The following is a 25,705-nucleotide window of genomic DNA, read 5'->3' on the forward strand; positions in this document are numbered from 1 at the left end:
TTTTAATAAAAGGTCTATACTATTTTTAATATTTGTTAAATGATCGACTTCGTTTCATCGATCAACTTCGATTCATTGTGTTTTATACAGTGAAAGTAGATACACTGTTAAATATTAAATGATGAAATTTAAAACAATACTTGGAATTAAATAACATTTTGTTATTTTTAACTATCATGTGTGTGTCGAAATTTATTATTTTAACACAAAACAGTATTATTTTAACTCTCGGTTTAATTAAATCAACATTGTTTTAGTTAAATTAATTATAGTAGGAGAGACCGGAGCGGGAGTCATCACTATTATATATACAATCAGAAGAGAAGGATGAGAGCCGGGGCTCGAAATCGCAGCACTGCATATCGTCAGTACTTACAGTGAATATCGAAACACAGCCATGATGTCCACGTGACCAACGGTTGAACGGAGTTTACTGAGGTTATGTGCCATGTTGTGATTTTCATTAAGGCTATTCTACAAGGTAAACGTGTTTTCCTAACGGAGGTTAAAAGTGATATTTTTTTCTCTCGAATATTATTATTTATTATTTTCTCTCCAAATCTCGAGGTAAGTGATTCTAAAGAGGAACGCATGCTGAACACGAATCCAGTGAGGTTTTTTTCATTTTCGTTGATTTCTAATATTTCATGAGCGACCAAACTTGAAATCTGTGTCCGGCGCAAAGTCGTCACCAAGTCACCGGGGCAGACTCGTCGCTGTGACCACTTTACCCCGGTGGTTTCACTCTATTTTCCGTTGCAAATGCGTTGTTTTCTTTTCAATTGCAGGAAAATGGTACGCACATACCGTCGCAAAACGACTCCCGTCGACAAAGAGCAACTCAAGAAGGCTATTGTAGCGGTGAAAAAAGATAATTGTAAGATTATAGTAGCCGCAAAACAATTCGGAATCGCGAGATCTACCTTGGCCGACTGGCTGAAGAAGAATAATGGTGCAATAGCACACTTCGATGACGTGGCCGTATCACATCATGGAGGCTTATCGGTAAATAATGTAAATTAATTTTTAAACGCATGCACTCTGCTCCGCGAAATTCATATTTATGCAACGTCTTAATTTCAAATGCAGATTATGGACTCTAAAAGTGAAAGCACTTTGGTGGAATACTTAGCGTATTGCAACGAGATGCACTTTGGGCTATCTACGAAGGAAATCCGCGGTTTAGCCTTTGATTTCGCTAAAAAATTAAATCTGAAGGTACCAGCATCGTGGGAAGCCGCTCGCATGGCCGGTGAAGATTGGTTAACTAACTTTCTCAAACGACATCGAACATTATCTATACGTAAACCGGAAGCGACGAGTTTAGCACGTGACACCAGTTTCAGTCGGACAAATCAAGAAAGGTTCTTTGCGCTGCTAAAATCTGTGCTGGATAAATATCGTTTCCCAATTCACTGCATATGGAATATGGATGAGACGGGAATAACAACCGTTCAGACACCGAACAGAATCATCGGCCGAGTGAAACAAATCGAGCGAATGACTTCTGCGGAACGAGGGAACCTCGTAACTTTGACGATGGCGGTGTCAGCGATTGGGCAATTTCTACCTCCTTTTTTTATTTTTCCTCGTAAACATTTCAAGGAATATTTCCTTAACGGCGGACCACCAGGCTGCACAGGTGAAGCGAATCCAAGTGGCTGGATGAACGCGGAGCATTTTGTCAAATTCTTACAGTTTTTCCAGTCCCATGTGCGTGCCTCCGTCGACGCTCCAGTTTTACTGATACTCGACAATTACGTATCACATTTGTCCATCGCTGGTCTCGACTATTGTAAAGCGAATGGAATCATTGTCCTGTCATCACCACCGCATTGTTCGCATAAGCTGCAACCGCTGAAACGCACCGTCTACGACCCGTTAAAGAAATGTGTAAACGCCCAGTGCGATAACTGGATGACGTCGAATCCTGGTAGGACAATGACGATGTACGACATCCCCGGAATCGTGGCTAAGGCACTACCACTTGCCGTAACGTATCAAAATATTGTGTCCGGGTTTGAATGCACTGGAATTTCTCCATTCAACCCGGACATTTTCCAGGAATACGAATTTTTGACGAACAGCGTTACGGATAGGGAGTACCCTTTTACTTTCGTTGATCCCGAAAAGGTCCTCAACGCAGCCGACCCGGACGCAGCCGATCAGAACGAAGACATCGATCCCACGGCTTTATCCATGACTCATTATGATGATACATTGTTGGAGAACTTGAGCGCAACGACGCTTGAAAGTATTCCTGAAGCCGGTCCGAGACAGCCGACTCATGAAAAACGAAGAACGAGCGTCGTCCTTACTGACTCGCCTCAAATGAGGGAATTGGCGACTGAGCAGGCGGAGTCGAGGCAAAAAGAAAATGAGAAACCTGCTACGAGGAAGAGAGGCCGGCCCCCAAAAAATGCAGTGCAATCAGAACCGCAGCCTTCGACGAGCGGTGAGCAAGAATCAGAAGAATCGAAGTCAGAGAAATGGTCGGATTGCGACGAGGACTTGGATAATATATGCTGCGTGTGCTCAGAGACGACAGAAAACAGAGATGACGAGAAACAATGCATTTCGTGTAAGCGTAGGGCACACAACAAGTGCGTGCGCTCATCAGACTCTGCTTTTACGTGCATCAACTGTCAACTGTTTAAGTGATACTGATGACGAAGAAGGCAATTGATTTTCTTGTAATTATTTTTCGCCGTCGTATTTTTAATTATTTAAGAAATGTTTCTATTTTTCTATTAAAAAATAATAAATTAAATGTAGTCTATCATTGTTCATAATCAAAATTATGTATTTTTATTTAAAATCCAGCCCGAGAATGGAATGACGACTCCGTCCCGGCAATTTTGACATTTAATTTTTGCTTTTCTATAGCCAAGAGTTCAAAGCTCTTTACAACGATACACCACATTTCACTAAAGTTATTTATTTTGTCGTTAAAAATCGGCACTGAAAAAAATGACGACTTCGCCCTCTCCTACATATTGAGTAGGAGCAATGGTAACCTACAGGAATGGTTAAAACAGACTAAAAATTGAGTATAATTTCGTACTACAAATTTAACAGTGTAAATTAAAAAAACACGGTTGGTATTTGTTATCACGTAAACTCAGCAACTTTCTTAAACTTATTTAAGTCTCTTCCTTTTATATTTTCATCATCAACGCGCGCTCGTCAGTGATCGTGCTCTCGATTTCCTAAATGTTTTATCATTCTTAGGTAACGGTTGGATTCACATCTAGAGACTCTCTGTCCACGTCGGCCACGATCATCAACTGTTAACGTAAATTGCTGCATTACAGACGTACGATAGCGTATTTTTATTAGAGTTTTGGACATTTTTAATTGCGGAACCCACATTTATCATCAACAATTAAATATGCATAAATAAAAAACTGTATCGGAGTATTACATGTATAAAATTTATCAAAGATACGAGATTTGTTTGTCATGCACTTGTACGCCATTACGCGTAACGTCATTAAACTCTTGCGACAATTAGTTGCATAATCCCGATCGACCTGGTGGATCTGCCGCATCGCATCGTGCGCAAGTAATAAGATTACGTTAATTGTCATCGCGTAAATTTAGGAATTTATGAAAGAAAAACTTAAATGTGTCGAGAACAAGTCCGGAAGTAAAACGTCGAGTTGATAAAAAACTTGTGGGGCATTATCTCATATGCCTACTATCGATCATCGCGAATCTCGTGACTGCGAATGAATTATTTAAGAAATCGCATCTCTAAAGAGAAGTTGCTGAGTTTATTTATGCGCGGTGACACGCACATCGGAGCGACTGCCGAAATGTACAACACAATATAAATTATAGTTTATGATTGTTAAAATAATCTTTACTTGGCGCATATAACCTCTAATTTCTCCTCTTTTTTTCAGTACTTTTCAATACTTTGTTAATTATACGCTTGCAAATAATATTATCACATATTTAAATCCCGAATACAAAACTAGAATAAGACAGAACGTTTAAGGCTGAGCTTTAAATGGCCGGTGCACGAGTACTACAACGTATTCACATGTTTCTATAAAAATTTTTAAAAATTATCAATAATCCACGAATTAATTAACAGTAACCGTGCTGTTCTTAAAAGCTTTTTTAATCATTTCACTTACCAACACATTTGTTATTTAATTCAATACAATTCTCATTCTCTTTAAATATAATTATATTTAATATCCCAAACTATTGACGAATCTTATTAGCAAAATTCAATAATCAAGATTTTATGTTGCTGTTATTATACAATCTCTCGATAAATAAATTATACAAAATCGCTTATGCCTATCGCTTTATTAAGAGAGAGAAACGGCGAGAGGCGTGGGAGTTTTATTCTTCGCAGAAGACTAATTATCGATTTACCTCCCTCGCCTTTGTCCCCTTTTTAAAATAACTCGTTCGTATTGTAAGGTATATACAGCAAGATTGTTTGTAAAGACCCAGGCCGAGTTTTAACAGAGTGATTAATTTAGATTTTTTTCTAGATACACAGGTAGTCGCTGTGCATCTTGTTTACGTTCCTGAGACGAAATTCAAGCAAGTGCTAAATAAGTACGGACATATAGACTCGCGTTATAAACGTTCCTACTTGCTTTCCACGCGTAAAAACGCGTGTGACGAAGGACAATAGAGAAACATCTTTCGTCAATATTCAATTCCCGATGCGTGACAAAATGCGCACACGTGCGTGAAACAAAGCGGAATGAAGGAGAGGCAGTGACGGCAGTGAACACGTATGCGGCACGACGCGCGGAGATCGCAATACTCGCGGCGTGCAGATTATATTCTCTTCTCTTTTCTCTTTTTTCTTCATCTCGCGAGGCAGCTAAGCCGGCTTACCGCGCGCGCGAATTGCACGCGCGTATAACCCGGGCGAGCTGAAATCGTGTATTTAAAGCGATGCATACGCAATTGTTGACTTTGAATGTTGAATACGCAAACGAGCCGCCAAGCGAGCACACCGCTGTCAAGAGTTATGATACGAGAGAGAGAGGTTTTAGAAGACGAACAAGATCGTGCGCGCAATGCGGAAGATATCGATGCCAAATGATATGCGGATCATTGAGGAGTGAAAACATTTTTGAATATTATTTCACAAAATGGACTCTCGTTAATCATTCCTATAATGCTTCTCATCCGCCCGTGATAAAGCAATGAAAATAACTCACACGTCCGAAGAGGTGAAACATTATCTTACGCGACTATCTCTACGTATTATCAGCATAGCTGTAGAGCGTATCATTTGCATAATTGGAAACAATGCTACACTTAATGTAACGCGTGTCCCGTTAATTAGCGAAGAGTTAAAACGTTCCGCCGCACGGAAGGGGATCGAAATAAAAAACTCGCGTTCTATATTGCGTTTCTTCAAACGTTATCTATCATAAGAATTCCACGTTGATCAACTCACTTGAACGAATTCTGCCGTGCTCTTTGTTTTTCCGCACCGGCGAGTGAAATCTGCGATGGGATTAGCATATGAACGAAAATTGAAACGTCTAATTGTCACGTCTGCCTGCCGCGACCGAGCACGGAACGTTCTTTTTAAAGCGGATGTACAGCGAGCTCGTCTCCTTGCTCCGGAGACGGCGAAGCGAAAAAGTTTCGGTCTCTCGGCGAGTAACAAAGAATAGCGTTCGCTATTGTCTCGCGGAATCCGTATCTCTGTACCTTATCACGGCGTTAAAGCCTAGCCGGAAGATAACGACTTGAAAGGTTCGCAAGGTGCACGCATCGGCAGGATTAACAATCCTCACAGAACAATCCTTACCGCTTACCCGTCGTGCCAATGCATACACTATGGACAATGATGAATTGTGTTTGTATCCTTTGCAAACGATTATCTTGTTAAGAGGTGGATATATCCGACACTTGGATTAATTATAAACATAATTTAAATAAATAATATTGTTAAACGTAGACCGTGGCGATCGGAAAATGCATAAATATGTATCGCAAATGACTAGAGAACATTTTTTTTTTTACGTAAGCCAAACATTTTCATAGCCTGCGGGAGATCATTCCAAACGTTGTTACAGAGAAAGAATTCTGGAAAATTCCAAACGTAATCTAATTTGACGTGACAGCCGGAAAGATTAAAGCAGTGCGGCGATACTGCCGGAGATACTTTCTAAGTAAAAAATTGAATGTTTCTCGTAATTGAAATAACGGTCCATCAAGCTAATTAAAAGTGACAGCCGCGAATATTATAAAGAAACGTGCAGCGTATCCGTGACTATTCTAAAAATAAAATTGCATAAACGAGAGATGCAGGATATCATATATCTTTAATCTTTCTGCATACAATATTAACTGCGCCGTTACGAGTGCGCTATCAAATGAAGCAAGAGTGTAATCAATGACGCATACTGGCTCGTTATGTCGCTCGCACGAACTTCGAGCAAACATTACCTACGTGGCAACGAGATCTAAAGGGAAGAGTTTCTCTAATATAAGGAGTGAAACGTCATTTTTTTTTAAGAGGCACAAAAGGGCCGCAATTCCAGAGCTAAATAAATAAGTCGCCCTTCTGCAAAAAAATGGCGTGTCGTTCGTTTCGTGAAATTAACTCATTAACACCGCTGACCCGTCGTGCCAATTCATATACGTGGACAATAATTAACCCTAGAACGCATGAGAGGGGTCGATTTCGACCCCAGGCGAACTTTGAACTACGCTCCTGAGCTAGCGAGTGACATTATTGACTCAGGACCTGAACCATAATTCATTTCAACTCTCTAAAAGTAGGGTTATGTCGGGCGCAGCGTTAGTTGTTCGCTAGCAGTGAAGTAGCACAGTCGCAAAGCGGGCGTGGGGTCGATATCGACCCCAGTCGTGAGTTGCCGTTTGAGTTTCGTCACGGTAAGCTAATTTTATTTTTTTGCTAGAATCAATATATTTCATGTATTATTACGTAATCTGAGCATAAATAGTCATAAATATTATTTAAGACGAAATATCACACAACTTAGTCGGTAAAAATCCCGTTGCCTATAGAAGATTGACATTTCGCAGAAAATGGCTGGGCGATATAATGTTTCATTTTTTTCATATTTTTTACTATTTTGTATCAAATAAAAATAAAATAATACTTGAAATACAATTTTTTATGGTTTTTTCATCGACTTTTTCCATATTTCAACTTTGCGAATTTCTTCATTTTTATAGTCCCAAATAAATATATTTTTTGAACAGAACATAGCGATGACAATTTTTTTCTAATAGTCTAATGTGTCCTCTTTAAAACCCCGTTTGAATTTTGAAAATCGGTTGATTACAAAAAAAGATACAAATTTTTGTTTAAAAAAAGAGGTTTTTGCTGATTTTCTGCGTTTTTCGGTCTTTAAATGGATTTTTCACTAACTAAACTTGAGTAAAATTAAATTTACCGCATACCATTCTCTTCGTTATTAAAAAACGAAGAAATTCATATAGGTTTAAAGGCCCTTTATTTCTGTAGGACCGGTTTTACGATCAAATAAAGCGTGGGGTCGATATTGCCCCCAGTCATGCGTTAGAAGGTCAAAAAAATGATACATGCGTTCTAGGGTTAATTACGGTTGTACCCCCCTTGCGAACGGATATCTCGTTAAGAGAAGAATATATCCGACACTTGAATTAATTACGAACCTATTTTAAATAAATAATATTGCTAAATGTAGGCCGTGGAGATCGGGAAATGCATAAATATGATTAAATATTTAATTAATTGTATTTAAATTAAAGTTGTATGTATGTCAAAGGATTAGACTTTTATCTCATCATAATCATGGTTTTATTTTCGTTACCATAACCACACACAACACGAATAATTATTATAGCTTCTTCCTAGAAACGAGAGATACGCACGTGCGAGTTATTGGAGCATTTAATATATAATTATTCAATTATGAATCGCGTGCTGGACATCAGGGAGCAATTAATCATGAATTCAGTAAAACACTCGGAGCGTCACCCTGTAAATTTGTTCTTGTCAGCACGGCAAGACGATATATATAATCAGTTCTTTTTTTCACAAAATATTACACGTCTGACGTGTTGTATAAACTTGTCATGTGATACCAGATGATTCAAGATAATGTTGTGAATAACAATTTGATGATAACTTGAGATGCGATGTTTAAATAGTCATTCCTAAATCCTAGAAAAGATAACGCTCATAAACCTATATGATTTCCCTGAATTCCGTTTATTTGCAAGGATTTTATCATTTTTTTAATGCAATTTACCAAGAGCAATTTACAGAATGGCATCTTTTCGATTATAAACCGCTCCTTTATGCACAAATGCTACGAACACTCACCAACTTGGATAATTAAAACAATTGTGATAAACGAGTAGAACGAGGAAAATGAGTATACACTTTTCTTAGTCACAAGCAAGAAACTCAACCGTCTTCTTTTGCGATAAAAACGTAATGACTTTTCGGAAAGGTAAATTATTCATCCGCGATTTACGTGAGCATAAAAATGTTAAACGTTTTCTTTAACTACTCTTCCACCTTCGTTCAGCTAGAATACGTATGGAAGAAATTTCTTGTCGTAGAAAAAAAAATAGAACGGTGAGTTCCATTATAAAAGTTTTACCAGGATTGGTGCTTAAAACGCCCTGGCCCTTCGGTCGTGAGCCCTCGGCAGATGTTTCACCACCCCACCAAGCCGCACGGGGAGCCACGAGAACGAACCCCGTCGTTTCATTTATGGTTCGTTTGGGGATCCTGTACCGAACACATGTTGGGCACAGGCCACGGCGAGCTGGACGGCGTAAAACAACACGGCAATAACAAACGTGAACTCGTTTCATTGTGCTCATGACGCGCAAACTGTCGGTCCCGTCCTTTCAGAAACCCCATCAAAGCCATTTCAATCGATTAAGTCGCGTAAGGGTGTCGCCTTTAATGCACCACAGAATTAATTGAATGCGGTGTTGATAGAACATCATTCTTATCACGAGGCGATTGATTGCTTTTATTGTTCCATCGATTTCTCGTGTTTTCTAAGTCTCCACAAAAAAATTTCATTTACGAATCATATCGTAACGCTATCGTAACAGCTTTATAATAGCAACAGTCGGAATAATTATTATTTTGACAATAATCGACAAATGAAATAGATACATAATCATACTTTAGATTGCGTCATGTTATCATACATCAAGAGATACGGTAGTGTCTCGCGCCTAGTACACGCGAAGCGAGACCGCACCGTGACTCTTTTACGCGACGCGATTAATAGTTATTTGTGTAACAAGTGCGGGAAGTTGAGAATTGGACACGAGTGCGATCACCCGCACTCGTGTCCAATTCTCATCCCGCACGTGTTACACACCCTATTTTATATTACAAAGTGCGTGGAAAGTGGCCCATTATTGCGCGCGCGTCATCTGTGCGACGGATGGCCGATTCCATACACGAGTCAAAACAGTGCGGTAATGTTACATTACCGCACTGTTTTGACTCGTGTATGGAATTGGCTATTTGTCACACAGATGGCGCGCGCGTAATGGGCCACTTTCCACGCACGTGTGATATAAAGAGTATTCCGGGACGTGTTTTATACATTACATCAGGTATTACAGGAAAGAATTTACAAATTGCAATTCGGTTTTAACATGAATATTTTTTATTAAGCGGTCTGATAGATCATGGCATACTTTCTTTGTAAACTTTTTGAATTTTTGCAATATCTTCAAAACTGAAGAAAATATAGTACACAAAAGTGTGCTGTGACGCCATACTTCATATAAGAAATGACGTCATACCTTTTGAAGTTGCCGTCATCAAAGAAACTTTAGCAAGCTATAACTTTCTCAAATTTAGGTCTTTTTTTTTAATTCAAAAAGTATTAAAAATTGGCTTAGATTCTCTACATTAATTATGGATACCGCTTAATAAAAAAAAAATGTTAAAATCGAATTGAAGGGTATACAGGAGAAAAACGATCAAGTCTATCCGGAGTAATTTCTGAGGGTTCGAGAAAAACGCAAGTTTCAAGACATCAGATATCTTGGGATATCAATTGAACAAAGTATTAGATAATGAATATCAGAATGCAGTGTTTACTTAATGTTTACATTGGATTTAGGTTGGATTCTGATGGTTTTTCCCCACAAGCATGTGGATTATGATAGCTTTTATTTCTCGGCCTTGTTTCCAATGAATTGTAACTGTTCTTGATCAAACAGACAAGAATTATGAAAGTTCTTTGAAAATACCACAAAATAGCATGATCAGATTAATTTCGACAAAAAGTGGACTTTGATCGTTTTTCCTCTGTACCCTTCAATTATACAGGTGATTCTTTGACAGCTTTTGGATACCTTTTTTTTCTATTGTCCAATGCAGTACAAGCATGCATATTTGTACTACGTTACTCGCGTGATTTTCTACCCCGTTCATGTGGGGCAGGATAAAGCCGTTACCGTCAATGTACAGTTCAACCGGCATGTCAGCGAAAGGGTGTCCGAAAAAAAACCGGATCTTTTTTTTCTTTCGATGCATACAGAAAGCGCTTTCAACCCCCGGATGCAAATATTCCGCTCGCAACCCTCCGTGTGACGAGCAGTCTACGCTCTACCTATCTGGAGGCCCGATATTTCCGCAATGGAGCGTCACCCCTTCCGGTTGCGCAAGTACAACATCAGCGGCGATCCATCGCAAAAACGTCCCACGCGGAAATCCCGCGCCGACCGCGTCGAGGCCGCGATAAGAGTTCGTGACAATGAAACGGATCCTCTGGTAACCCTTTGCGTCTCGGAACGATTTTCTATTCGATCCACGCGTCGCCCTTCCGCCCACGTTCTACCTTCTTCCTCCCCCCCCCCCCCTCTCCCCGTCGTCGTCGATCCGCATTGTCGTCTCCGTCTGCGTTTCGCAATTCACGCTCTGAGCTCTGAGAAGGCTCTGAGACGGAGCTCCCCCGCCCCGAAGACGTGGCGGCGAGAGCACATGTGTACCGGCGCGGCGCGGTGGCAGCGTTGCGGCTGCGGCGTTGCGGCGCCGCGAAATATGACGGGCTGTACGTGCCATGCCATTACGTGCGCCCGGATTTCGACGATCGGCCGACCGCTCCGCTCCTGTGGAGACAGTCAGTCGTTTCGAGGCTGCCGAGTTGACCGGGCGTCTAGTCGAGAGCTGGTGGAGAGCCGGGTTGTTCCGCGCTGTGTATCTCTCTCTCTCTCACACACACACACACACACACACACACTCTCTATCTGTTTTTCTGAAACCGTCATTACTTTTCTTTCACGCCTGCCCGGTGTTCCTTCCTTTGTCGGCCGCCCCATCGAGATTTCGACGACGAAGGACCATGGCGAGTACCACGATCGCGACGATTGTACTGCTGGCGGTGATCCGTAAGTTCGATGTAACGCAGTCGTTTTATTATACGTTTGGAACAAATATTTAGGATATTATTCGAACGGGGTAAATATTATGTCTCGCATCGTGCTCCAAAAATAAATTGATATAAAGACGGATTTGTGCTAGTCGAACACTGTTAAATATTAAAGGATGAAATTTCAATCAATGCCTTAAGATAACATTTTGTTATCGAAATTTATTATTTTAACACAAAACAGTATTATTTAAACTCCATTGATCTAATTAAATTAACATTGTTTTAATTAAATTGACGACATTTTTTTTTCAATGGAGCAGTGGTGACCTACAGGAATAGTTAAAAATGACTCAAATTGAGTATAATGTAACACTACGATTTAACAGTGAGTTGCACGCAGTTGAACGGTTTACTTTTATTACGAGGAAAAGATGGTTTCCTGGAGTCAATTAATTATTAATGAACGACTTAGATTCCTGTTATTTTATTAAGAATACCGAGAGAGCTCGCGACGATATATTATTAAATTAAGTCAGTGTTGTTCGTTATTCCAAACAGAAACACCGTCTCGCACGTTAATAAGATATATCACTCAGGTGAACGTTGCTCCGCATAAGAATATTAGAGACTCCTCGTTCGGTCTCGAGGGACGGTATACGTGGCGCAAAACCTGGTTTGTTGACAGTTTGCTGATGTTCGAACATATAACAGCCGCTACGTTCAGGCACGAGAATATAAATCACCATGCGAGAAACGGTCTTTGGGTCGTTTGCAGGCAGTTCGAAATGGAGCTCCGCAAAACCGGACGTCGTGTATCGATCCTATTTTAAAGCCGCATCCTGGCACGACGGTTACGAGCCTGACACTTAGCAGATCGTGAAATCGAGAGATCTGGAGTATCTTTCTCGACCGCGTAAAACCGTGGCCTCGCACTCGCTTCACGCGCATTGAAAAACCAAACGCTCCTCTAATAGACGTATCGATTTTCTTTTTTTGTCGCGCCACTCCTCTCCTCGCCATCTCCTGCTCAGCGGGAGCTTCTTCGAGGGTTAAGTCGTGTGAGTAAAGTTTGCGCCGAGCGTAAATCGGATGGAGCCTTCGAAATTTGGCCGAGAGAGCTTAGCGACTTCTTAGTCTCGCGTTCGGAATTCCCTATTCGATTCCGCGAACGGAAATCGCACGAGGTTCGGAAAGTTGATTCGCGACGAGACAATGAAATCGACGATGGACCGTCGCCGACCTGGACGAGCGAGTTGCTCAGTGGATCATGACTTCACGATCGAGGGGCTTTTTATAGATCACGTCGATTCAAATGTCCCGGCACGTTCGACGTCGCGGCGAGCAAATGAATAATTTTAATGGAAAGCCAAGTCCGTCAAGTAGGTAGAATAGAAAGTTTCGCAATTTAAATCAATTCGCGGCATACAATGTCCCAATTAAAGGAGAGCAGGGCGTGAAAGGGACTTTATACACGGAGCACGGTAACGAGGTCTGAGATGCGGAGCGGTCGGAGCAACTTTCGGTTAACGCCGATTGTAGTCAATTAAGTTGCCTTTCGCTCACACCTCCGCCGATACGCAACAACAACAACCTTTCCCAAAGGATTAACTCAATCGCCGTCTTCCAAGCTGATAAGGGTGGTTCCCCAGGATTTGGAGGACGCGGCTTGTCGGAACGGGTGACACATAATAAATCCTCCTCATCTCGATCCGTCCCTCAATCGATCGCTAATAATAATCTCACGGTGACGCACGTCGGCCGACATATATATGTCCGCGTGCTCGACCAGGCCTTTAGCGTCTTACATTAAATTAGCCCTTAATTTTAGCCGCCGCCGCTCGATTACGCGACGGGTGCACAATTAATTTCGGGATACACACATACACACACAGAGGCAATATTTACCGTACACACGAGCGTCGCACGTTTGGCTTCCTTCCGTCGGTTTGGCTTTCCTTCCTCCTTCCTTCTCCGTAAGTAGGTCATAAGACCTATCGCACATTATCCTAACTCCTTCGTTTTTAACGTACGAAAGTACTTTTCTCTTGTTTCCGACATACGAAAGTGTGGAGCAACTGATCCTACAGCGAAACAATTACGCGATCGTGTTTGCTATTCAAATAGGAGCAAATGTTTTTCAAATACATTTTTCTGTTGTATCAATACCTGTCGCTAGAAGGGAATGCAATTAGTATATCTCTCAAAAGGCATCCCGTACGATCCTGGTATCCACGCTAGCACGGCTGTTGCTTATAAAGCGTCCGCAAAAATAGATTAATGCCGTGACCATGGCGATGGTGGCATGTAACTTACATGCCGTGCAAAAATAGCACGAAAATAAACTGTTTTTAGCGCAACTTTGCTCCCGTCTACGACCGCGGTTTATGTGGTAAGCGCACAGGGCGGCGGAAAATATAAAAATAGGGCTAGCATAATTCCTTCTCGTCGAAATTTCGATCGTATATGCACGAATTTCGCAGTGATAATTTCACGAAAGATGTAAATATTTGTGTAAAAATTCAGGAACGTCCATCTTTAAAACCGATAAAGGAGAATACTTTTCGCTATTATTACGAGGCTATTATCGATAAAGATGGAAACAGCCGCGTGACACGCGCAAACAATTAGCTTACGGAAAATTAAAACTCTCGTGACGTAAGTGTTTCTCATTACGAAAATGAATTATGTAGGCAGGGTGACCAGCCAGGCGGCAGTTAGTTGTCTATCTGAGCCTAGTAACGACCCTGTATTTTTTGGCGAATTTACGTTTCAAGAGAATTGTACACGTTTCAAAATGTCGAAAAGATGCTTGTTTCCTGCGCAATTGTTGTACGTAAATGTCACAATGTCGCACATAAATAATTCACGAGCAATATTATGATGTATGTCGCAAGCCTTCATGACGTACACTCAGATATACATTAACGTAGAAATAACAACATTAAACAATTTTGTATATTATATTTCGCTGTAGCAGCAAAATACGTTTACTAATAGCGACGAGAAGCAGGATTTTAGTCATTGATTGTACGAACTGGAGGGTGGGAGGGAGTACAATGACTCGTCGTAAATAATTATATCAAGACGTGCTAAACGGTGAAAAAAGGACACAACAAGTTGGCATTGGATCGTGATGTTATTACGCAGCGAGTTATGAAGCTGTATTCGCGATTTAAACGTTTAAATGCTTGAACTCCTCGCAAACCAATTATCGAGGAATATTCCGAAACAAAGCAGAATCGCATTTCAATGCCATATGACCGTGTCGTAATCTACAACCCTGGTCCACCGGTTTTATTATCATTTCGACAAAGGAGATATACTTTATGTATGCGGAGATATCGCGGAGATAGGATTTCGTTCTTATCTGGAGCGAAGAAAACTGACAATGAATCACCATCGCGACGTCGCTGTTTGATCATCACCTGAGCAGAGCTTATTTGAAATCATACAGTTTACATGAGATGGAAAAAATACGCGCTGATAGAAGCGTGTTTATCCGCGATAAGCGGAGCAGAGCGCTCATCGTTCGGTTGCATGCTGTAGCTAGGGTAAATGGTGCACTTGCACTTCTCCGATATCTGGCGAGCGTGTCCGAGCCGGCGTAAATTTGACCGAGATGTAGATTGGAAATTCACCGGCTTCGTTGTAAATGCGGTCGTTGACTTTGGCAACGGGAGCCGGGAGCGCAGCAACGCTTAGTGAATCGATTATGTGAATCGCGATCCACGTTCGAGCGTAAACGATTGAGATTGGAGCGAAATCATTGTCGCGTGAGAATCGACATGGTCTATTAGGTTTCGTTAAATAAAAAGGATCTAATTTTATAGAGAGAGATAGAACAAATTTTTTAAACGCTATCATGCAACCGGCTTAAGCACAGTGCACGTCCGTCATAAAACGATAAAACGAGAACACCTATCTGTCTGATAATAGTGTTTTCTCTCTTTTTTTTGTAGGCCAAGATAATTCTCATCAAATGATCCGTCCTATCTCGATCTTCGTCAAGTCGCGATCGGTATTTAAAAAAGAATCACCCAAATTTATTATTACGCCGTGTATGACGTCTGTGAATTTGCCCGGGTAACCATATCCTCCATAATTAATCGGTTTGTTCGAGTTTCTAGTGAGATTTGGTATCAAATATGATATCAATATCCTACACGTGTAAGCCGAGGTCAAATTCCAAAACTTCGTCAAACTTTTACGCTCGACGGAATCCACGATGAAAGCTTCTTGGCCTAAACCATTAAACCTTGATTTGAAGCATTAATGCGAGGTCTTTATAAACTCTTCCTGCCTTGGTCCTGTTACATTGATATTATAATATAATACAACGCGCGTGTGGCATACGAATTATAGAGTATAGTACACCCTCCGGAAATCAATCGCGATCTGTTTGTAAGTTAAATTAATATTGGTCCTGTTACGCCGCAACGGTATTGAATACGTTCCGTGTTGCGTAAATCCATAAAATGGTCCATTCCACTGGCGCGCGAGTGGTCAACATCTGCTGATACCGAAGTGGCACTTCTGACGGCAGCACAGAAATTTACGCGAGACCTCGATAAACGTTAAAATAATCAATTTAGAGAAACATGATACATCGCACTTTATCTAAAAATATATATGAAATATACACACGCGCGAGTTTAAGTTTAAACAGCTCGAAACAAGTGTGGCAGGTGGCCCGTAAGCTATTTGTCGTGCGGTACGCGTTATTTGTTTATCATCAGCCTGTCAATATGTTACGTTTGGTCTCATGACGCGCATAAATCATTCCTTGATTCGCGCAGTTTGTGCACGCCACAGTTCGTAATCGCTACAGTTTGTAATGATCTTTAACACCTGAAACTTTATTCCTCGTCTTCGAAGATGATCGAGTATCAAGCCATAAATTATTGCCAATATATCTACAATTATTTAAAATCGAGAATTCAGAAACATCGATTTTCGAAGAATACAATTTAGAAAAAAGTTAAAAAGCTATATGACTATACTTTTTTCAATTTTTATAAAGACTAGAAGTATCGGTTACATCGAAAAAGTTACTCTCTGATCCCCATAAAAAGTTTCAGATAATCCGCGACCTAATCTGCATCTCCGTGTAGAGCTGGACTTGACTGACACGAAATTCCGTTACGCAAATCCGAGATATCAAACTTACGTTCAAAGTTTCAGATTGCTGTTCTCGACCGGTCGATTTCCTTACCTTGATCGAGATTTAAGTTCCGCGGCCATAAGTCACGCTTTGTCAGCCGGCTGACTAAGGCGAAACGTGAAACCCGCTCGGGATCCGCCTCGCCGGCGCGCCGCGGCGAGACGATCCGAGCCATCGAAAACGCGTTCCGAAGCGGAAGAGAGATCGGTGGTTATAGTCGCGGCTATTTGCAAACTTTACGGGGCGCGGTGACGCGTGAAAGATGCTTTTATGTAGGTATGCAGGGCTACGAGGGGCATCGAGTTCTTTTGTATCGCGAAAGGCAAGCCACGTTGAGATGGCGGCGCCTGTTCGCGAGGCTGCTGGGAAGCACCGACTCGATATTCCCGTTGCGTTCTTCGTCATATCCTCGCGATACCCATCGCGTCGGTGTATGCGAGCTAAGAAAATACAGCTACCGCGATAAAGCGCCGCTCGAATCGTTGCGCAGCTGAAGGATGGCCGATACATCGTTCACGACGTTTGACATTCTCCGGCGAGGCAAGCACGATAAGGCTCGATGCTCGGTTTGGAGAAATATCGGAAATCGCCAAGACAAAATTCCGCAGGGACGGGAAGGAAACATTTTATTTTCTGTAATTTTCCAACGTGTACATACGGGGGAATACGGCTATATCATGTCATTTATTAACGGAGCACGATACTTTCCAGGAAGATTGATTTCCTTGATGCAATATCGTTCTCTTCCTTTCTTTTTCTAATTTCTTTAAGTGTAAATATACATATATCCATCACTCGAGTGAATATATTATTCGTTGCCTTAGCCTCGAAGTTAAAATCAATCCATCAAAATTAATAGAATTTCTATTTTCAATTTAAATCAATTTGTTTTATTTTGCAAACATATGATGGGTATTTCCACTTGTACAAAGTTTTATTGCCGCCTTATCGAAACTATCATGATTGTTTTATTGCACCAAGTTGTACATTACGCACTCGACGTCATGCCTTTATTTAACAAGTTGAACATTTCAACGGATCGATGAAGACATTAACGGATATATCGTTAATATCCTAATGGCCTAATACATAAAGATGCATCAGTTTGAGCGTATTACTTAAAGGCGTTATGCATCGCATACCATGATTGGTTATTCGCTGAAAGCAACAAAGCAGCTTGATCTGACAGCTTGACAGTTTCACATTCGACGTGTGTCCATAAAGTTAAAAGATAAAGAACAGATTATGCAATTCCAAAAAATGAAATACTCATAGATTAAGTGGAATTTAATGCTAATTTGAATGCTAATTTTGGGTTTAAATTAAATTTAATGTTCTAATTTATGCTTTACAAAAATCGTATAAATCATTAAATTGTGATATTATGTAATAAGAATCTAGTGCAAATGACCGAGTGAAAACACATATGACCGAATACGTGAAGAGTGAACGAGAGGAAACGTGAATATGCGAGACTAAAAAGCACGTAGTTTGTAAAAATGAAAATGCCTGCCGAAGATAATTTAAATTATAATAATTAATAAGAGAAAACGGAATTCTAAAAATATTCTACTTAAAAGAGTATCTACTATATTTTGCGAAAATTTCATGAATTGTATTAAATGATATACCTAAAATATTTGCGAATAACTACACTCATACATATCGTAATATTATATACTCATTTTTCGTAGCCAATCCTATTGAAAGAATTTAATTCAGATTATTAAACTTCCAAAAATCAATAAATTGTTTTTAAAAAAGAGAAGTTTCAAGAATCATAACTTCAAAGATTCGTAGAACTTTAAATTTAAAAACTCGAAGATCTGTAAAGTGATAGGAGCACATTATCAATGTAGGTCAACAGTATGTTAAAAATTGTGGAAACTTCTATTGTACCGAGATATTTCTGGCATCTGACATACATCACACTATGCATGCGTTTCGAAACACGTTTATTTTTATCGTGTAGACTGTAGCGTAATATCTCTTCTGATATAAGAAAACTTCCAGACGCGACGATAAAGCTCACGGAAAACGCGGTGCAATGATGTGTCGCGTTGTTAGGAAACGTTACACCTCGAAAGAAGATAGACGATTAATCGTCCGGCCGATTAGTTTGCCCGAGCCTCGGTCGAGGATCAGCTCAATTGCCACGATCTCATAGCGTTCGGTCGCACGAGCGGACCTCGACCGCTCGTAACAAAAAAAGAAAAAAAAGAAGGCCCGCTCTTGAAATTTTCCCCCGTGGTCGGACCGGTTCGAGCACAGTGCGGTCTCTGTGCGGGATCGCCGGACCGGAAACGGCCGTTTCGAAGACATTGTAGCGGCAATATGCCTGCCAGAAGGGCGAAGAGCTTAGATTTTTGGCGAGGACAAAGGGGCGCAGGGGCGTATCTATAAACGGTATATGTGTTTCTCTCGAGCGAGTCAGGCGTCTAAGAAAAAACTTTCAGATATTCAGAAAAAAAACTGGCTCTAAATGAAACACCATCAGGCGACGAGGATCGAAATGAATGTAATATGGCGTGACTAGTTGAAATATGATTTGCTGAGTCATCCCCTTGGTATCGTATGTCTAAGCACACATTAACTCTCCGTACGAATGTCATTACATTAAACCGGGAGTGGCCGCTAACTTTGTTACGGTATCATTACTCGACAAATGCAATTCGCTTACCTGCAACAGTTCTTCCAGCCATAAGCAAATTATGCAACGTATTCTTTCTCGCTCTCTCACAAATGATGGATATTTTCCAATAATGGGGTCTCTGTATGCGTAACGTTTTCGATATCCCTCTTGCTCATCGCGGCGTGAATTTCATAAAAAGATTTAGAATTTCTACAGAGAGACATATATGCAATCCTATACGGGTATGTTCAAATAACGACGATTATTAGGCATAAAACAAAGTGCAATGGAAATGTATGGGCAAAAGACTGCTATTAATGCTTAAAAAAAAAAAAAAAAAATTGGCACAGCATCTCTCTATCTGCTCGGTGTGAGTCCGGATTCACCCCGTGATCGCTGGACCGGAAACGAGTCAGCTGGAATCATTGGCGCGGCTACGTGGCTAGTTATCGATTTTTCGCGAGATTTCTTTTTTCCTTTCAGAGAGGTTTGCAGAAAATAAATTCCGAGCAACTTAACGAGCATAGTAATTTAATCACGCTAACCTGCGGGCTACGCAGGGAAAAAAGGCTCCCCGCAAAGTTTTCGCGCTTCACAAGCTGCTGGTATAGACAAGGAACAAACACTGCCTTCCGATTGTAAGCTGATTAGCCGTTGGAACTTTCTTATTACGGTCGATATCAGTATTAGACTTTAAATGACACGCCCGCATTGTATAAGCATAATATGTCTATAGAACTTTTATCATTTTCTTCTCTCTCTCTCTTTCTCTTTCTCTCGGGGAAAGCAGAAACTTTTAATCCAAATATTGAGAAAAGGTAGTAATTTAATTTGTTACGAAAATATTTGAAAGTACTCTTACCTCTTTGTGAGATTCTCTGCCAAATTAAAAAATAAAAAGCAATCGTTTTTTAGCGGACCTCACCTCTATGACGCAAGTCGGTTGTGTTGATCGTTTATAAAAAAAAAAAAAGATATCAAAAGGGCTCGGGCGGGAAGGCCAATCGCAATTTGTTCGGAGGGGTCATTCGACGTGCGCAAAGTTTGCTCGCCACATGGCCCCCGGAATGTACCGGAAATGATCTAATCCACTGGGGAAAGAGAGCCGTGGAATTTTCCATGAAGGCGCGACGACGTAAATCGACGCAACTCAGTTATTAATTCATCCCGACTACGTATGGTCGCCGACCGTGTACGTACTCGTTGCTCCGCGTGCAATCGGTACCTATCTGTGCCACTGAGCAAATCAGCGCAAACAACAAAAAAAGAAACGAAAGAAATATCCACGCCGTTGCGAGGAGCAATGTATATCTCTCGCCCGGCGAGATGACCCCAGGATTCGCGCGGTCGCTCGTTCCCAACTAATCGCGACGGTTTCGCGAAACGCCGCTAGCCGCTAAGACGACGACGGTTAGGGGTGGAAGCCGCTCGTAATGAACGTGACAAATGAACGTGATTATATCGATCGAACGTCACAATAGGAGGAGCTTCTCGGTCGTCTACGGTTGCCGCGTCGCGCGAGGAATTCTCGAGTCCTCGCTCAATTATGGAAGCGAGCCACATCGAGTATTGGGTCATGGGTCGCGGCGGTTTCGAGAATATACCGAGATGAGGAAGGTCAAGTCCGTGTGTTGCGCGCGAATGCGAAACGCAGTCCCGATAATAACGATCAATGGGTTGTTTTTTTATGTTCCAGAGGCTGCCATGTGCAACAAGAACTGCTCGCGCGTATGCTATCCGAGCGAGTTCTTTCCCGAGCTCAAAGGCAATCTCACGAAGATCGTCTGGGCGCACGCTGTGAACAGTATGGCGGAATTGGAGAAGGCACTCTCGTCAGGTAGGTCGATGGGGCAGTGCGATCGACAATGCGCGACCCCGGACTTCTATTCGTTCTTCGTTTATTGCCCTCGAAAGCTGAGGAGTAGTGAGGAGACAGACGACGCTGCTCTGGTTATTCTCGCGTGTTCAAATACCGCCGGCGGCCGGCGTTGCCGGCGACGTCGGTATTGCCTAAGATATTCCTAGTTTTCGTGGTTTCGATAGACATGCCTTGGATTGTTTTTAGGTAAAAATGAGTCAAAAATTTTTTTTTTAATTTGACAATCGAAAATTAAGCGACCCAACTGGCCAAAAATTCTTCTTCATTGAACCTCACGACATTTCGAATATAATTTGATACTTTTCAAGTGAGAGATTGTAGAAAACCAGCAAACATGTACGCAACAAACGTCATACGTCGCCTGACGTTGTGCCCTAACTACATCGTGCGTCAAAATAATAAAAATGTAAATGAGATAATCGGAACATCTTGTCCATTATATCCGAACCGTGTCATGGTCAAAGTCACAATGATTTGTCATTGTTTTTAATTTGAGACAAAATGCAGACATTGTGTCACTAAAGTACTAGCTTCGAAGTTAATTTCAAATATCAAGCTGTGTTTTAACTCGATATCTGAATTACGGCTAGCGCGGTTCGTTGCGTATTGGGAGTAAACCGTGTACCTATTATTAATCACGGAGCGGACACCCGCGGGTGACATACGTTATTTTTTAGTCGCTTTTTTATTCAATTTTCCGCTCTGCCGGCGAAATCCGTGACTTGGGAGATTTCGAACGAAGCAACGTTGCAATTTCATGTTAAAACGATGTACACAAAGATCGACATCCAAGAAATAATTTCATAGACATTAAGGAAATTTGCTTTCGAGGCGCTATCGCTCGAGGGTTAATATTAGCATTAACGCTATCTACGTCAATAAAATTGCAAAAGATAATAGTTGTACGATAAGATTTTTTAAATGATCGCCGACGGGCAGTGATAGGCTTTCGCAGATTTGACGGAAGAATAGCAACTGAAATTGCAATATGAAGCAATTTAGATATCCATCTAACCACGAAACTATTTACAAACGTGATAAATATTTAATATTGAGTAATGTCGCGAGGTACCTGTCGGAAGGTAACCTCCGCGAAAATGTCGCGTTTCGATGGCAATGCTAATTTACCGCGATCGAGTTCGCGACTCCCATCGACCGTCAACGTATTATTAGTTAATGAACTACGTGGCATTTCGCTGTCACATACGCACGGCTCTAGCCTTCGATGCTTTTTGTGTTTGTCACTTTCATGGATATTCCCATATATCAATATCGTCCGATTGTGCGACGCCTTTGTATGCACAACCCGCATACGATGACACGTATTTTTACATCGGCGCGCTTTAAATAATAGCGGCATGTCCTTGAAAAGTGCACATCCAGAAATATCGACAGCGAGGGAAAGAGCTTCACGCGCGCGGCGCGGCGGCGCGTCTGCATCCTGCATCCCCCGAGATTTTCTTTCACGAGGTTTTTCACGAAGCGCGAGTCCGTGTAAAATATAAGTCGCGTCGAGATCAATCTCACGTTTTTCGACAGCCACTTTTCCCCTTTGACATGCGCGCGCTTTTCATATGACGATCCCGAACGGATGTGCGAAACTTTTAAAAGGAGATCCTAACTCTCGAATTTAAATTTTCTACCTCCGTGCACGACTGGATCCTCATAGATAAGTCATTTGTACGCAGTCACGTCTGACGCGAGTTTTTTCGAAAAGAACATCCGCGCCTCCGCTGAATTTCAATGAGACGTCAAGGTAATCGCAGCTGACGGTCACAAAAAACGAAAGTCCGATCCTCGTTGTTCAATTTCGCGGCCGAGCGCATCGCTCAATTATGAAAAATCGTATCAAAATCGCTAGAGCCGTCGCGCGTCTCTAATAAATCTTCCGCGAATCTTTTTACTATGTCGGAAGAACGTTCATCACTCTGTTCATAATCTCCCGCAAATCTGTCTCGAAGCGCGACGTCGCTTTAATACCCGGTAAAAAAAAACCATCGCGATTTTGCAAAGCAAAAACGTCCCTTCGGTGCCAAGCGGTCCTCTGAAGCGACGTGAGCCTGTCGCTTCGCCTTCGGTCTTGGAAAAGCCAGAGTTTTCAGTCGTTGGAGCGTTAAACGCTGGCGGATATGTGGATCCGGCAGTCCTCCAGCCTCTTTAGGCGTGATCGATATTCGCCACACGTGTGTATGCACATACCCGGAACCCTCCCGCCCGACCGGTCGTCTCAACCACGGCTGCTGTCTCACACTCTCGCGCGCGCGCGCGCGCACACACACACAGACACACACACGTACCCGCAGACAACCGACTTTCTTTTTTAAAGGGGACGTCATGATGCTGGAGGCCGACGTCGTGATGGGCAAACTGAACAATACTACCAATTCTACCGAAATCCCAATAATGGCGCATCCGCCGGCCACGGAGAGCGATCTGTCGCTCGAGGAGTTTCTCAATATCAGCAACAAAAACGGCAGCAAGGGCATCAAGCTGGACTTCAAGTCCAATGAGGCTTTCGAGAGCAGCAAGTCTATCCTAACAAAGTTGCGACCAGCGGTGCGTATACACATAAAAATGCATCGCTCGATTATCTGGAACGTAATTAAGCAAGCGTAATAAATAAAAAGATATTTGTTTGTCCAGTTGAAGTACCCCGTTTTCCTCAATGCGGACATTCTTTCTGGACCGGTCAACGCTAATACCACCGCTCCGCTTAATGCAAAAGATTTCCTGAAAGGAGCCAACGATACCATACCGGAGGCTGTTCTCTCCGTCGGTTGGACTACCAGGTAAACAACTATCGGCATGCACGCTGAACAGAGTAACAGCAGTTTCTAATATGCAACCTTGTAATTAATCAACCGTATAAGCAAAGAAATATATATTATGACCCTCACAAGATCTCTTATAAACAAAAGGGGTTATAAATATAAGTCCCTGAGAGAGAGGAGATAATTCAACTTAGCGTTAATGGAATACATATTGAACGCACGTCAATATTAAATACGTGCTTTTAATATGTCGTATTAAAGACGTCAATATTATAACGAGAACGTCTGAGGACTCGGCAGATAAATAATAAAGAGAAAATCTTTAGATTCAATAACTAAAAAAATCACTATTTTCATGATCCATAAGATTCTAGTTTTTTACATTCTTTTTTTTACAAATACAGCAACGTGCAAAGAGAATTCTCCTTATTCGATCTATTATACTAACAACTAAAAGCTAATGTAAATTTTCGCCTAGCCGCATGATGTGTGGATTGAATCTCAACGATTCCGTCAATATTTCAGGTACGGAAAGGAATTCAACATCACCGAGGGTCGATACACCACGGAGCAGCTGAAGAAGATGGTCGATACTCTCAAAGAGAATCGTGTCACCCAGCCGGTAACTTATCCCGTACGAGCTGGCCTCGCGGCGAACGATATCGATGGCATAAACGCGTTGTTGAAGAACACAACGTTCGCCAACGCGACCCTGACGATCTGGTCGTCGGAGGGCGATTCCGTCGACGCCGCGCAACTTTCGAAACTGATCAGAGAAGTGGGAGTCGACAAGGTCTACGTGGACGTGCCGAAGGACTTGAGGAGCAAGCTCAACCTCTCGGGCGCGTCCGCGATGACATCCGCGGTGATGATGAATTTGGGCGCGTCGCTGGCGCTCTTGGTCCTGTCGAGGATGCTGTAAGGTCGAAGACATAGAGTAGCAGACGTAGACTTGCGGTGAGATTCGAGAAAAGGGGAGGGAGCCCTTCGTCCCGGGGCGGGGGAGGGGGGCCTCTTGATAAAGAAACGAAAGTACGAGCGAACGACGAACTCCGATAACGATCGCACGCCGTGAATATCGTTTGATCGCCATCGCGATTGTTCAGTCGGTTCTTCGTCCGATTCATCGGCTACATTTCTTAAAACGTATACCTCTCACGACATCCGATGTTCGCAGCGAACAATTTCCGCAGCGAGATATTTTCCACGCGAGATTCCCTATTCCGAGAAAGAATAATATGCCCGTTTTTTGCCGATAAAATTTGTACTTAAGAGAAATTGTTCAAACGACACACAAAACACAAGCCGATTGTATAAAACTTTCTTTTTTAATATATCTGACACAGTAAGTAACGTAAAAAAAAAATAACGCCTGCGTATGTGTAGGTAAACGCGTTTCAATTATATGGAGAATAAATAACTTTAATACCGTTGATAAACACAGTAACGCTTTACCTATTGTTAATTAATGTCTAAAAAGTTTCTTAATATTATATTATACGTATGTTAAATAAAAATCAACTGATAAACGTAGCAACCACACATACACGCAACCGATATGAAGGACGCGCGTCTCTGACAAATTGCCCCGAAATTTTTTATTAAAGTACAAAGTACAGCGAAATGGAAAAAGGAGCGCACCGTACGTGATTTCGTATCGAGTACTACTTGCCGTGCGTGCGCACACTCGTGTGTTTAATGTCCCTTCGTAATGTTCACCATCCTGTACCTGCGTTTAACATATCTCCGATTTAGGTGCAGCAACAAATTATATTAGTATATCTATGTAAGCTACGTATATTAAAGCCAAAGGATTTAAAAAAATGCAGTATACAATGCGAGGACGCATTGCGTTTGATAATGAGTCAATAAAATTACGCAAAATTATCGAGGAAA

General features: G+C 41.7%; 1 protein-coding gene across 2 annotated transcripts; it reads left to right on the forward strand.

Annotated features, from left to right (window-relative positions):
* Positions 1-3,501: 3,501 nt before the first annotated feature.
* Positions 3,502-25,705, forward strand: LOC112454013 (protein FAM151B). Of its 2 annotated transcripts, none has more exons than XM_025015149.1 (5): positions 3,502-3,565; positions 20,856-20,996; positions 23,365-23,594; positions 23,682-23,827; positions 24,335-25,705. In XM_025015149.1, the coding sequence occupies exons 2-5, from the start codon at positions 20,864-20,866 to the stop codon at positions 24,729-24,731; spliced, it is 906 nt and encodes a 301-aa protein (XP_024870917.1). In that variant the 5' UTR covers positions 3,502-3,565; positions 20,856-20,863; the 3' UTR covers positions 24,732-25,705. The 2 variants fall into 2 exon arrangements, with proteins under 2 accessions (XP_024870917.1, XP_024870916.1); XM_025015148.1 differs by lacking the exon at positions 3,502-3,565 and adding an exon at positions 11,055-11,382.

The sequence above is a fragment of the Temnothorax curvispinosus genome, unplaced genomic scaffold, assembly GCF_003070985.1.
Source record: "Temnothorax curvispinosus isolate PA1 unplaced genomic scaffold, ASM307098v1 QBEX01004775.1, whole genome shotgun sequence".
NCBI lineage: Eukaryota > Metazoa > Arthropoda > Insecta > Hymenoptera > Formicidae > Temnothorax > Temnothorax curvispinosus.

What these genes read in the sequence shown, in the direction of transcription:
- LOC112454013 (XM_025015148.1), top strand. Translation starts at nt 11,055, where the DNA reads ATGCCATTACGTGCGCCCGGATTTCGACGATCGGCCGACCGCTCCGCT. An exon ending in GGAGAAGGCACTCTCGTCAG is followed by an intron (nt 20,997 to 23,364) that starts GTAGGTCGATGG and finishes TCTTTTTTAAAG; the next exon opens with GGGACGTCATGATGCTGGAG. An exon ending in TAACAAAGTTGCGACCAGCG is followed by an intron (nt 23,595 to 23,681) that starts GTGCGTATACAC and finishes TTGTTTGTCCAG; the next exon opens with TTGAAGTACCCCGTTTTCCT.